Source organism: Ranitomeya imitator, chromosome 10, assembly GCF_032444005.1.
Source record: "Ranitomeya imitator isolate aRanImi1 chromosome 10, aRanImi1.pri, whole genome shotgun sequence".
NCBI lineage: Eukaryota > Metazoa > Chordata > Amphibia > Anura > Dendrobatidae > Ranitomeya > Ranitomeya imitator.
The window spans coordinates 20,485,331-20,497,058 of NC_091291.1; the positions used below are offsets into that span (position 1 = coordinate 20,485,331).

Here is an 11,728-nt window from a genome sequence, read left to right on the forward strand (position 1 = left end):
TCAAATATCCCTTCTGAATTAAAAGATTTTTGTAATTTAGCTTTGGTTTTTATCCACTACTTATCTTTTTATACAGCCTTACATAAGGGAACTCATGGTATTATAACATAACATTACAACCGTTTGATGCTAACTGAAATAATAATGAAAAAGATAAGTCCAGCATTCCTTAGTTGGTAGTGACTTGGGTGCTTCCAATCATAGGTGGATTATTATGAGGGCAATCTGGGTTACCATCTGGGGCCCAAAGTTCCTGAGGGGGGCACACAGCCAGATTGCCATAATTATAAAGTTTTCTTCACCACCATTGGTGGCCCAGGGAGCTTTCATGGAGCTCCAATGATGGCAATATAGAATGGCAGTGCAACCTAAATGATCACCAAATGGTAAGCCATTACCGATCGGCATTCATTTACTGTGATCTGTCTGCAATTAAAGGAGTGGTCCAAAATAAAAAGGATCTATTTAAACCCCTTTCCGACATCAGGCGTAATAGTATGCCAATGTTGGACTCCATCCCTTTGATGTGGGCACTGGCGCTGAGCCCACATCTTTTCTGGCACATGTCAGCTCTTTTGAACAGCTAACATGTGCCTCTAACAGCTGTGGGTGGAATCGCTATCCACTTGCGCTGTTAAGTAGTTAAATGTCACTGACAATCTCTGACAGTGGCATTTAACTCGCGCTTCTGGCAAGCACGCCGGAAATCCCACCCATTGGTGACCCCATCACGTGCTCGCGGGTCACCAATGGGTTGGCATGACAACCAGAGGTCTCCAGTAGACCTGTATGGTTGTCATAGCCAGATTACTATGAGTGCCACATGGTAGTCGGCACTCATAGCAAGTGTGCATTTCTGCTACATACAGGCGATCTGATCATTGGTTGTATATAGCAGAACAGACAAGTGCAGCTTCTAGTCTCCCATGGAGACTACTGAAGCATGCAACGAGTAAAAATAATGTTTTTAAAAATATAAAAATATATAAAAGTTCAAATCACCCCCCTTTCGCCCATTCAAAATAAAACAATAAAAAAATCAAACATAGACATATTTGGTATTGCCGCATTCACAATTGCCTGATCTATCAATATAAAAAAGAATTAACACTATCATTAAATGGCGTAATGAGAAAAAAAGTCAAAATGCCACAATTACGTTTTGTGGTCACCACATTGCATTAAAATGCAATAACGGGCAATCAAAAGAACTTATCTGCACCAAATTGGTATTTTTAAAAACGTCAGCTTGGCATGCAAAAAATAAGCCCTCACCTAACCCAAGATCACAAAAAATTGAGACGCTACGGGTATGGGAAAATGGCGCCATTTTTTTTTAACAAACTTTGGAATTTTTTCACCATTTAAATAAGAAAGAACCTAGACATGTTTGGTGTCTATGAACTTGTAATGACCTGGAAAATCATAATGGCCGGTCACTTTTAGCATTTAGTGAACATGGTAAAAAAAAACAACACTTTTTTTGCAATTTTAGAGCACTTGGATTTTTTTTCTGATTTTCTTTTGACCTTATATGTGATCTCTCAAAAAAGTAATCATGTGACATGTCATGTGATATATTGAGTGCTGTGGGGGTCCAAGCCCTCTACACTACATGGGTTCATAGCTACTCTTAATCCACCCCTGCTTCAATTAAAACAATCATCACAGTAAAAAAAAATAATGACGAGTCAACAAAGAAAAATTAGCAAAGAGGAGAAAATAATTAGAGAGAATTTTACTTTCCAGGAATTGATTTTGTTAAAGCAGAATTTTATATAATTTACACAACAATTTTTTTTTTAAATTATTTCTGAGTCAACTGTTATCCTGTCAATTTACAATTACAGGGCATTGACAGTAGAAAACGTCCGTCATACAAAATGACACTTTAATCTTAATCTTTTTTTTATTTTATTTTTCAGAAAAAATACACAAAAATATTCCTGGCATCTATAGCAAAGAAAGAAAATAATGATGAACGTAACACATTTAATTTCTCTGGAGAATGAAACAGATTTGGATTATACATATGATTATGAAAACTATACCAGCAGTGACCAAGATAAATCGATCCCCTTTGAGGACATTTGCTTTGTGGTGATCTGCTCAGTGTTTTGTTTGCTAGGAACCATCGGAAACGGTCTTGTCATCTGGTTCGGCTTCTTCAAGATGAAAAAAACAGTCAACGTCGTGTGGTTCCTCAGCTTGGCCATCGCTGATTTCTTCTTTGCATCATTATATTCTGTGAACATCATACAACGAATATTAACAAATTGGTCAACATTTTTGTGCAAGTTAATGCGTTTACTTTTTTTCCTTAACACGTCAGTCAGTGTCCTCCAGCTCACGGTCATCAGTGTAGACCGATGCCTCTGTGTCGTGTTCCCGGTATGGTGTCACAACCACCGAAGACCAAGATTGGCTTTCATCATTGTCCTGATCATCTGGTTATTTTCATTTTCTCTGGCGACACCCAACTTAATATATGCAGACGCGGTAAAAATCTACAAAGGAACACTTTGCATTTTTGACATAGATTATTCTATTTTCATAAAAAAGACAGTTTTGGGCTTTGTTTTCTACTTCCTTCTACCTTTTATTATCATTGTCTCCTGTTACATTGTGGTTGTCTTGCACATGAGAAGGAAACGCATCTTCACATCTTCTAAACCTTTTAAATCCATGGCGGCCATCATCATTGCCTTCTTTATCTGCTGGTTTCCCACTTACTTGATTTCTTTTTTCTGGATATTTGCATCAATTAGTAGTAATTTTTATGTCATTTATTATGGAAATTATATAGCCATTGTCCTAATAATCATGAATTCTTGCATTAACCCCATCCTCTACGTCTTCATTGGTCGAGATTTCAAGGAAAAATGTTGCGGCTCATTCCAGGTTACGTTTGAGAAGGCGTTTCTAGAAGACGAGGAGAAGGCAGATTGTGAGACTCAAGAAGGGACTATAGCTCTTACAAGGACACATACAGATGACAAATAAGAAGTAGGGATAAGCGGATCTGTGGAAGTTCTGGTTGGGTTGGAAGTTGGGTTCTGGTACTAAACCGAACTTTACTTTAAAATTCTAATCGTGCACCAGAATTGTGCCAGAACTTCTTAACCCAAACCCCATTGAAAACTGTGAGGCCCCAAACCTTTGAACGTGAAATACTCTTTGACTTTGGATCAAATCTAGATTTTTAAGTTATAACTTAACGATTTTTTTTTTGCTTTTCGCTTTACATTTGTCATTTACCAAAATTAAAGAAAGCTGCACCTGATATAGTTAGTGACAAAGTAGCCTAAGTGAAATGACTTATCATTATGTAAGGATAATTATCTTTACTTCTACTTATATAAAATAAATAAGATTAAAAAGATAATATTGGGTTTCACGAAATATTTTGTTCTTTAGCCTTTTACACGTTCTTTGTTTCCTCCATAATGCTCCTGGCAAATGGGTTACTTGAAAATCTGTGAGTAAACTCATTTTATTGCATGTAGAAAAGCCACGGAGACACCATCACGTGTTTCTCAACGCAAGCAATAAATAGTCAGGTCTTTCACCGGGAAAGAACAACCATGGGAAGGGCAGCATCCAAAAAGGAAAACCACCTATGCCAAAACATGGTATCCATCCACAGACAGCTGTTTCGGGGTATTTGCCCCTCATCAGTGTGAAGTAGGAAACTGGCTATTAGGAGCAGTGCCTAGTAAAAGGACTATAAACATAAGGATAAATGACCTCGGGGAGATCAAAACATCCAACACCGCGGAGACACCATCACGTGTTTCTCAACGCAGTGATCCAGAACACGTTCTTTGTTTCCTCCATAATGCTCCTGGCAAATGGGTTACCTGAAATCTGGGAGAAAACTCATTTTATTAGTAAATTTGTAAGTCCATTTTTCAGAGCTCCTCTCTACTGATGATCACATGAAGGTTCAGCTCAACTTGGATGTGGTAGTTGCTCAGAAATCAGCACAGAGGACTTGAGAAAAAAAGACAGATAAAAGAGTTGCAAATTAGAGATGGGCGAACCCGAACGGTAAAGTTCGGGGTCCGTACCGGGCACCTACCGTCTGTGCACAGACCCTGAACTTCTCCCAGAAGTCATGTTATTTTTCGGGTTTTGCAGCCCGAACAAGATTTGTGAAAAGACTGCAGTGCAGCCACTTAACAAGCCTTTCTTGTGTGGACACTTTCAACTCAATCACAGCCATGTCAAGTATTGGAATAGCTGTGATTGGGAGGCGAGTAATGAGAAAAAATTAAAAAAAAAAAAGGACGTGAGGTCTCTCCTATTCTTGATAGCCAGCAAGGGTAAAGCTGACAGTTCTGGGCTGCAGCCCTCAGCTGTCAGGTTTTTCTTGCCTGGTTATCAAAAATAGAGGGGTCCCCATTAGTGATGGATGAACCCCAGGGGTCAAATCATTTAATTGAGAAGCGTGCTTTGGGGAGTAGCGAGTCCCCAGTCATCATTCTTGAGGTACAGTACCTTTCACCATGTATTTTGTTATTGCTTGAAACCATGTGTCCTTTTTTTGCATCCTTTTTTGCATGCTGAACTGACGGCCCAGCATCTCGGTAATAGCTTTTTAACACATAGCAGCTTTGCCCTTTATAACTGCATAAAAAACCTTGAAGTAAAGCTGCCAGCTCTGTATCATCATACCTTACATTTGTTGCTTCATACCGTTCATATTATTGCACTTTGTTTCTGATTACCCTTATCCCCTTCCTGGGATTAATAACATGCTCTAGGGACCATGTAAATATGGTATATCAATAATTAATTGATTACTTGTTTATGTTTATACATTATCTGTATGTACTCACCTCTTTCCTGTAACCTGCGGTGCTCTGTTTTTTACATACTGTTTTTAATGCATTAAATAAACTTCATACAGTACTTTATACTTTGTTTCTATTTATTTATTTAAGAAATTAAAAAACTATGTGAGCCCCCCCCCCCCTATTTTTTGATAGCCAGCCATGATAAAGCTGACCACTGAGGTCTGCAGCCTACTGCTGTCAGTTTTGCATGTACTGGTTATCAAAAATAGAAGAGACCCACATAATTTTTTTTCTATTTACTTATAGCACAGGCGTCGGCTGATGGATATTCTCATCAACCTCAGCTGCTCTCGCTTCTATCAGCAACAGCAAGTGTGGGGTGATGACAGTAGTACTCTCTCATCAGATGATGCCCCTGGTTTAAATAAATCATCACTTTTATCGCTGTTCAACGTTGCTGGCTCACACGCTGTCATCAGACAGCTTTCTGATCTGCGGTAACGATATTACGGCCAATCAGAACCCTTGTGTTAGGGCTAGCGGAAAACACCAAATAATAAAGAGGTAGATATGAGGTGCGTTTGCAGCTCGGGGTCCACCGTGCAGAGATGGTACCTGCTGCTGAGTAATGGCGGATGGACACTTGCTCACACGTGGGTTAGACTTCACCCAGTGTGAATGGAAGCAAACACTGTAGCTTCAGAGAGTCGCCAAAATAAGCTGCGTCCTGTTAGAAGTCATAGGGTGCAGCTGCAAGACATTACTGGGATCCCTATGAATCACCCCCACTAAACTGGTGATTGGACTCGCTCTGACCCTCGGTGGCTTTTGAGCCTGCGCCTGAGGATGCCCCTAGTCAGATGCTGAGTCCAAGCAGGAATTCACAACCCACACTGACAGACTGTCAGGAAAGCGCACAGATTGTGCACGGTGCCATACAGACTGGCACTGCTAAAAGGCACTGTACTGTGTGCTACGTGTGCAGGTAGCACTGTCGGGCGCTAGATAGCTTCTACCATTCGCGTGCAGTCAACAACACAAGGAATGGGAATGATTAAGGAGCTTTCATCCATCAACAGTCATTCATCTACACACGTTATCAAGTTTATACTAGCACATGGCCATGCGGCCATGCGAACCTTTTATAATTGTAGCTCTCAAGGACCTTCCTAATGGTCCAATAGGAGCTTCTACAGGACCTGAGCGTGTGACCCCCGACCTCCAATGGGAGGTCATCCCATGGGCATGCTCAGTGTTGTGAATTCTGTTGTCGAACTCCCTCCTGTGGTCGTGAATGGTACTTCGGCGAGTTCTGTCCATGGACTCCCTCTGGTGGCTGTGAGTGGAGCTGCTGCTTCTGAGGTTCCTTACACAGGTGACGTGGTTTATCCTTTGGTTGGCTGCTCTATTTAACTCCACTCAGATCGTTAATCCATGCCAGCTGTCAATGTTCCTGCATTGGTTTAGCTCGCTCTTGGATCTTTCTGGTGACCTGTCTACTCCAGCAGAAGCTAAGTTCCTGCTAGTTATTATTTGTTCATTGTTTCCTTGTCCAGCTGGATATCATGATTTTGTCTTGCTAGCTGGAAGCTCTGGGATGCAGAGTGGCATCTCCGCACCGTTAGTCGGTGCGGAGGTCTTTTTGCACACTCTGGGTGGTCTTTTGTAATTTTTTTGTGCTGACCGCAAAGATACCATTCCTACCCTCTGTCTGTTTAGTAAGTCTGGCCTCCCTTTGCTGAAACCTGTTTCATTTCTGCGTTTGTGACTTTCATCTTTACTCACAGTCAATATATGTGGGGGGCTGCCTTTTCCTTTGGGGAATTTCTCTGAGGCAAGGTAGGCTTTATTTTATATCTCTAGGGCTAGCTAGCTCTTAGGCTGTGAAGAGGCGTCTAGGGAGTGTCAGGGACGCTCCATGGCTATTTCTAGTTGTTGTGATAGGATTAGGGGTTGCGGTCAGCAGAGCTCCCACATCCCAGAGCTTGTCCTGTGTGAGTTTAACTATCAGATCGTGCCGGGTGCTCCTAACCACCAGGTCCATAACAGCTCAGTATGGGAAAAGCAGTACTTAGTCCCTGAAACGCCTGCTTGCCACTGATCAGTGCAGGTTACAATGGTGATGGTGAACTCAGTCGAGGGGTTCAAGAGAGGCCTGGATGTCTTCCTGGAGCAGAACAATATTGTATCATACAATTATTAGGTTCTGTAGAAGGACGTAGATCTGGGGATTTATTATGATGGAATATAGGCTGAACTGGATGGACAAATGTCTTTTTTCGGCCTTACTAACTATGTTACTATGTTACAATGGCTGGACCCGGAAGGGCAGCAGTAACCAAGTGCACAGTATCTGCCTGAGCAAGATGCTGGGACCGATGTCTCTGCTGAGCAGGCTCCACTGTGGCTGGAAAAGAATGGGAAACCGCAGTGGACATAATTCGAGATTCCCCATGTTCAGCGGTGGGAACTCAATACCTTGTTTGCCGCACTGTAACGCAGATGATAGTATGGCTAACAATGGATCATCGAGCCCCACATTCATATAAATGGGGTCCGGGTTTGGGTTCATGTTCGGGTACTAGAACAGAATTTTTTAAAATGATCAGCTGAACCTGCCAGACCTGAATGACAATGGGTTTGCCCATCACTAGTCCCCATATTGTTTTTTAAAATTATTTAAATAAATAATTTAGAAAAATGGCGTAGATACCCCCTTTTTTGATGACTAGCCACTCTAAGGCAAACAGCTGGGGATTGGAATTTTCAATCTTGGAATGGGCCATGGATATTGGCCCTCCTCTGCCTAAAAATAATAGCCTGTAACCGCCCCAGAAAAGGAGTATCAAAGGTGTATATCAGCGAATCAGACCATATATCGTGAGAAAAGAAATCCATATCAGCTAAGTATATCACGACCTGTTTAGGGATACCATCCAGACACTCAGGTTTTTGGGGGATTTATGTTGGGATAAGTTCCCCTCCAGTTCCTTGCTCTTGTAGACCCATTTTTTTTCTTCTTCATTTTCTTCTTCATTTTTTTAAATGTTTATCCAATAATTAAACACATGATTATATAAGTTATATTATAACAGTACTAAGATACAATTTTTACTTTTATCACTACATATCACATGTATGTCATATGATATCCCATGTGGTACCTGACCGAACTTTGACACCTGTCGTGTGTTCTTTTTGGCACTCACATTTGAAATCTCCAAACTTATTTAAACTATACCCTTGCTGTTTTCTGTATATTTGTGGTCTTTCCTGATGAAGAATTCATTTGGACTTTGAAACACGTTGAATAAGCCGCTATTTTGTTTTATATCCTGGGATATATGTCTCATTAACTGCATATAATTCCCACCTGGTATGCTGCTGTCCATCTACTCTGCCTTTCCTGCAATGTGTGTTTATGTGAACTGCATATACAGTGGGGCAAAAAAGTATTTAGTCAGTCAGCAATAGTGCAAGTTCCACCACTTAAAAAGATGAGAGGCGTCTGTAATTTACATCATAAGTAGACCTCAACTATGGGAGACAAACTGAGAAAAAAAAATCCAGAAAATCACATTGTCTGTTTTTTTATCATTTTTTTTGCATATTATGGTGGAAAATAAGTATTTGGTCAGAAACAAACAATCAAGATTTCTGGCTCTCACAGACCTGTAACTTCTTCTTTAAGAGTCTCCTCTTTCCTCCACTCATTACCTGTAGTAATGGCACCTGTTTAAACTTGTTATCAGTGTAAAAAGACACCTGTGCACACCCTCAAACAGTCTGACTCCAAACTCCACTATGGTGAAGACCAAAGAGCTGTCAAAGGACACCAGAAACAAAATTGTAGCCCTGCATCAGGCTGGGAAGACTGAATCTGCAATAGCCAACCAGCTTGGAGTGAAGAAATCAACAGTGGGAGCAATAATTAGAAAATGGAAGACATACAAGACCACTGATAATCTCCCTCGATCTGGGGCTCCACGCAAAATCCCACCCCGTGGGGTCAGAATGATCACAAGAACGGTGAGCAAAAATCCCAGAACCACGCGGGTGGACCTAGTGAATGAACTGCAGAGAGCTGGGACCAATGTAACAAGGCCTACCATAAGTAACACACTACGCCACCATGGACTCAGATCCTGCAGTGCCAGACGTGTCCCACTGCTTAAGTCAGTACATGTCCGGGCCCGTCTGAAGTTTGCTAGAAAGCATTTGGATGATCCAGAGGAGTTTTGGGAGAATGTCCTATGGTCTGATGAAACCAAACTGGAACTGTTTGGTAGAAACACAACTTGACGTGTTTGGAGGAAAAAGAATACTGAGTTGCATCCATCAAACACCATACCTACTGTAAAGCATGGTGGTGGAAACATCATGCTTTGGGGCTGTTTCTCTGCAAAGGGGCCAGGATGACTGATCCGGGTACATGAAAGAATGAATGGGGCCATGTATCGTGAGATTTTGAGTGCAAACCTCCTTCCATCAGCAAGGGCATTGAAGATGAAATGTGGCTGGGTCTTTCAACATGACAATGATCCAAAGCACACCACCAGGGCAACGAAGGAGTGGCTTCGTAAGAAGCATTTCAAGGTCCAGGAGTGGCCTAGCCAGTCTCTAGATCTCAACCCTATAGAAAACCTTTGGAGGGAGTTGAAAGTCCGTGTTGCCAAGCGAAAAGCCCAAAACATCACTGCTCTAGAGGAGATCTGCATGGAGGAATGGGCCAACATACCAACAACAGTGTGTGGCAACCTTGTGAGGACTTACAGAAAATGTTTGACCTCTGTCATTGCCAACAAAGGATATATTACAAAGTATTAAGATGAAATTTTGTTTTTGACCAAATACTTATTTTCCACCATAATATGCAAATAAAATGTTAAAAAAACAGACAATGTGATTTTCTGGATTTTTTTTTCTCAGTTTGTCTCCCATAGTTGAGGTCTACCTATGATGTAAATTACAGACGCCTCTCATCTTTTTAAGTGGTGGAACTTGCACTATTGCTGACTGACTAAATACTTTTTTGCCCCACTGTAATTCCCACCTGGTATGCTGCTGTCCATCTACTCTGCCTTTCCTGCAATGTGTGTTTATGTGAACTGCATATAATTCCCACCTGGTATGCTGCTGTCCATCTACTCTGCCTTTCCTGCAATGTGTGTTTATGTGAACTGCATATAATTCCCACCTGGTATGCTTTGCTTACCCATTGTTTTCTATCCATTCGTATTTCACTTCCCTTGCTTCTTGCTTGCATACCTGAGTGGCCATCTACCCCACCCCCTCTTTATGACCTGGCTTAACTGTGAACATGTGCTCTAGACACACACGCCCACATCCTCCCTCTCAGGTGTGAGCCCTTAGGTGCCCATAAATTCATAGCCATGAGTCTGACCAGACGTGTCTGACCATCTTAGAAATTGCATTTTTAAATTGCAGTTTTTTAATTGCTATGAATTAGACTAGAATTGGACTGGAATTGACTGGAAGGTAAAGGAATAGAAAACCACTATAATGTTTCGGTTTCTTTTCACATTCACCCCCATACTACTCTATTTCTTCCTATCTCCTGTAGTCCCTCCACCCAGTAAAGAACTAGTCATTTCTCCCTCCATCCTCCCCAGTCATCTCACCTCCTCCACAGAACTATTCCTCCACATACAATCCTTTCTCGCCAGGCACACACGGCCACATCATGACCTATCCAGCTCACACCTTCTAACGCTCTGTCTGCTGCTCCTCATTGCTGGCGACATATCCCCAAATCCTGGCCCTCCTCATCACATCCCCACACTCATTTCTAATCCCCTGCCACGATCCTCTACACGTCCTCGCAACCACAGTAACCTCATACCCATTCATCCGGCCCCCACTCCCCCAATTTCCCTATCTGGAGCACTATGGAACGCACGCTCTGTCTGCAATAAACTTCCATTTATCCATGACCTCTTTATCAATAACAAACTCTCCTTCCTCGGCATCACTGAAACCTGGCTCACCCCTTCTGACACAGCCTCCCCTGCGGCACTCTCTTACGGTGGCTTCCACCTTTCTCACACACCCCGCCCCAGCAGCAAGCATGGCGGAGGAGTTGGTTTTCTCCTGTCAGATAACTGCTCCTTCACCCCAATCCCACTGCCACCCTCTGTTATCCTCCCTTCCTTTGAGGTGCACTCTGTGCGCATCTACTCCCCCTCCAACCTCCAACTGGCTGTCATCTACCGTCCCCCAGGGCCAGCCACCACCTTCTTCGACCACTTCACCACCTGGCTACTCCACTTCCTCGCCGCTGACATCCCCACTATCATCATGGGCGACTTCAACATCCCCATTGACACTTCCCTCTCAGCTGCCACTAAACTTCTATCTCTCACTTCCTCTTTTGGCCTCACTCAATGGTCTTCTACAGCCACCCACAAAGATGGTCACACACTGGACCTCATTCTCACCCGCCTCTGCTCCCTATCTAACCTCTCAAACTCACCTCTTCCTCTTTCTGACCACAACCTACTTACATTCTCTTCCCTTTCCACTCCTTGTCTACAACCCCCACCCCACAAACTCTCACACCCTCGCAGAAATCTTAAACACCTTGATCTTCACTCACTCTCTGAATCCCTCCTCCCTCTCACAGACATAAGCTCCCTACACAATGCGGATGATGCTGCCACTCTATATAACACCACAATAGCTGCAGCTTTGGAATCTCTTGCCCCTCTCACACATACCAAAGCTCGCAAAATCAACAGACAACCCTGGCACACCAGCATGACAAAAGAACTGAGGCGAGCTTCCAGAGCTGCTGAGCGCAGATGGAAAAGATCCCACTCCATCGAGCACTTCATCGCATTCAAACAGTCCCTCACTGCTTTCAAAACCATGCTCGCCACAGCAAAACAAACCTACTTCTCATCTCTCAT

At 42.6% G+C, this 11,728-nt stretch overlaps 1 protein-coding gene across 2 annotated transcripts in view; it reads left to right on the forward strand.

The window, feature by feature from the left end:
* LOC138651025 (chemerin-like receptor 1) overlaps positions 1-4,919 on the forward strand; it is a 31,585-nt gene extending 26,666 nt beyond the window's left edge. For both annotated transcript variants that reach the window (XM_069740955.1, XM_069740954.1), the window contains exon 2: positions 1,926-4,919. In XM_069740955.1, coding sequence (XP_069597056.1) covers positions 1,975-3,003 — 1,029 coding nt within the window. In that variant the 5' untranslated portion in view covers positions 1,926-1,974 and the 3' untranslated portion in view covers positions 3,004-4,919. The remainder of the gene's footprint in view (positions 1-1,925) is intronic.
* Positions 4,920-11,728: the final 6,809 nt, after the last annotated feature.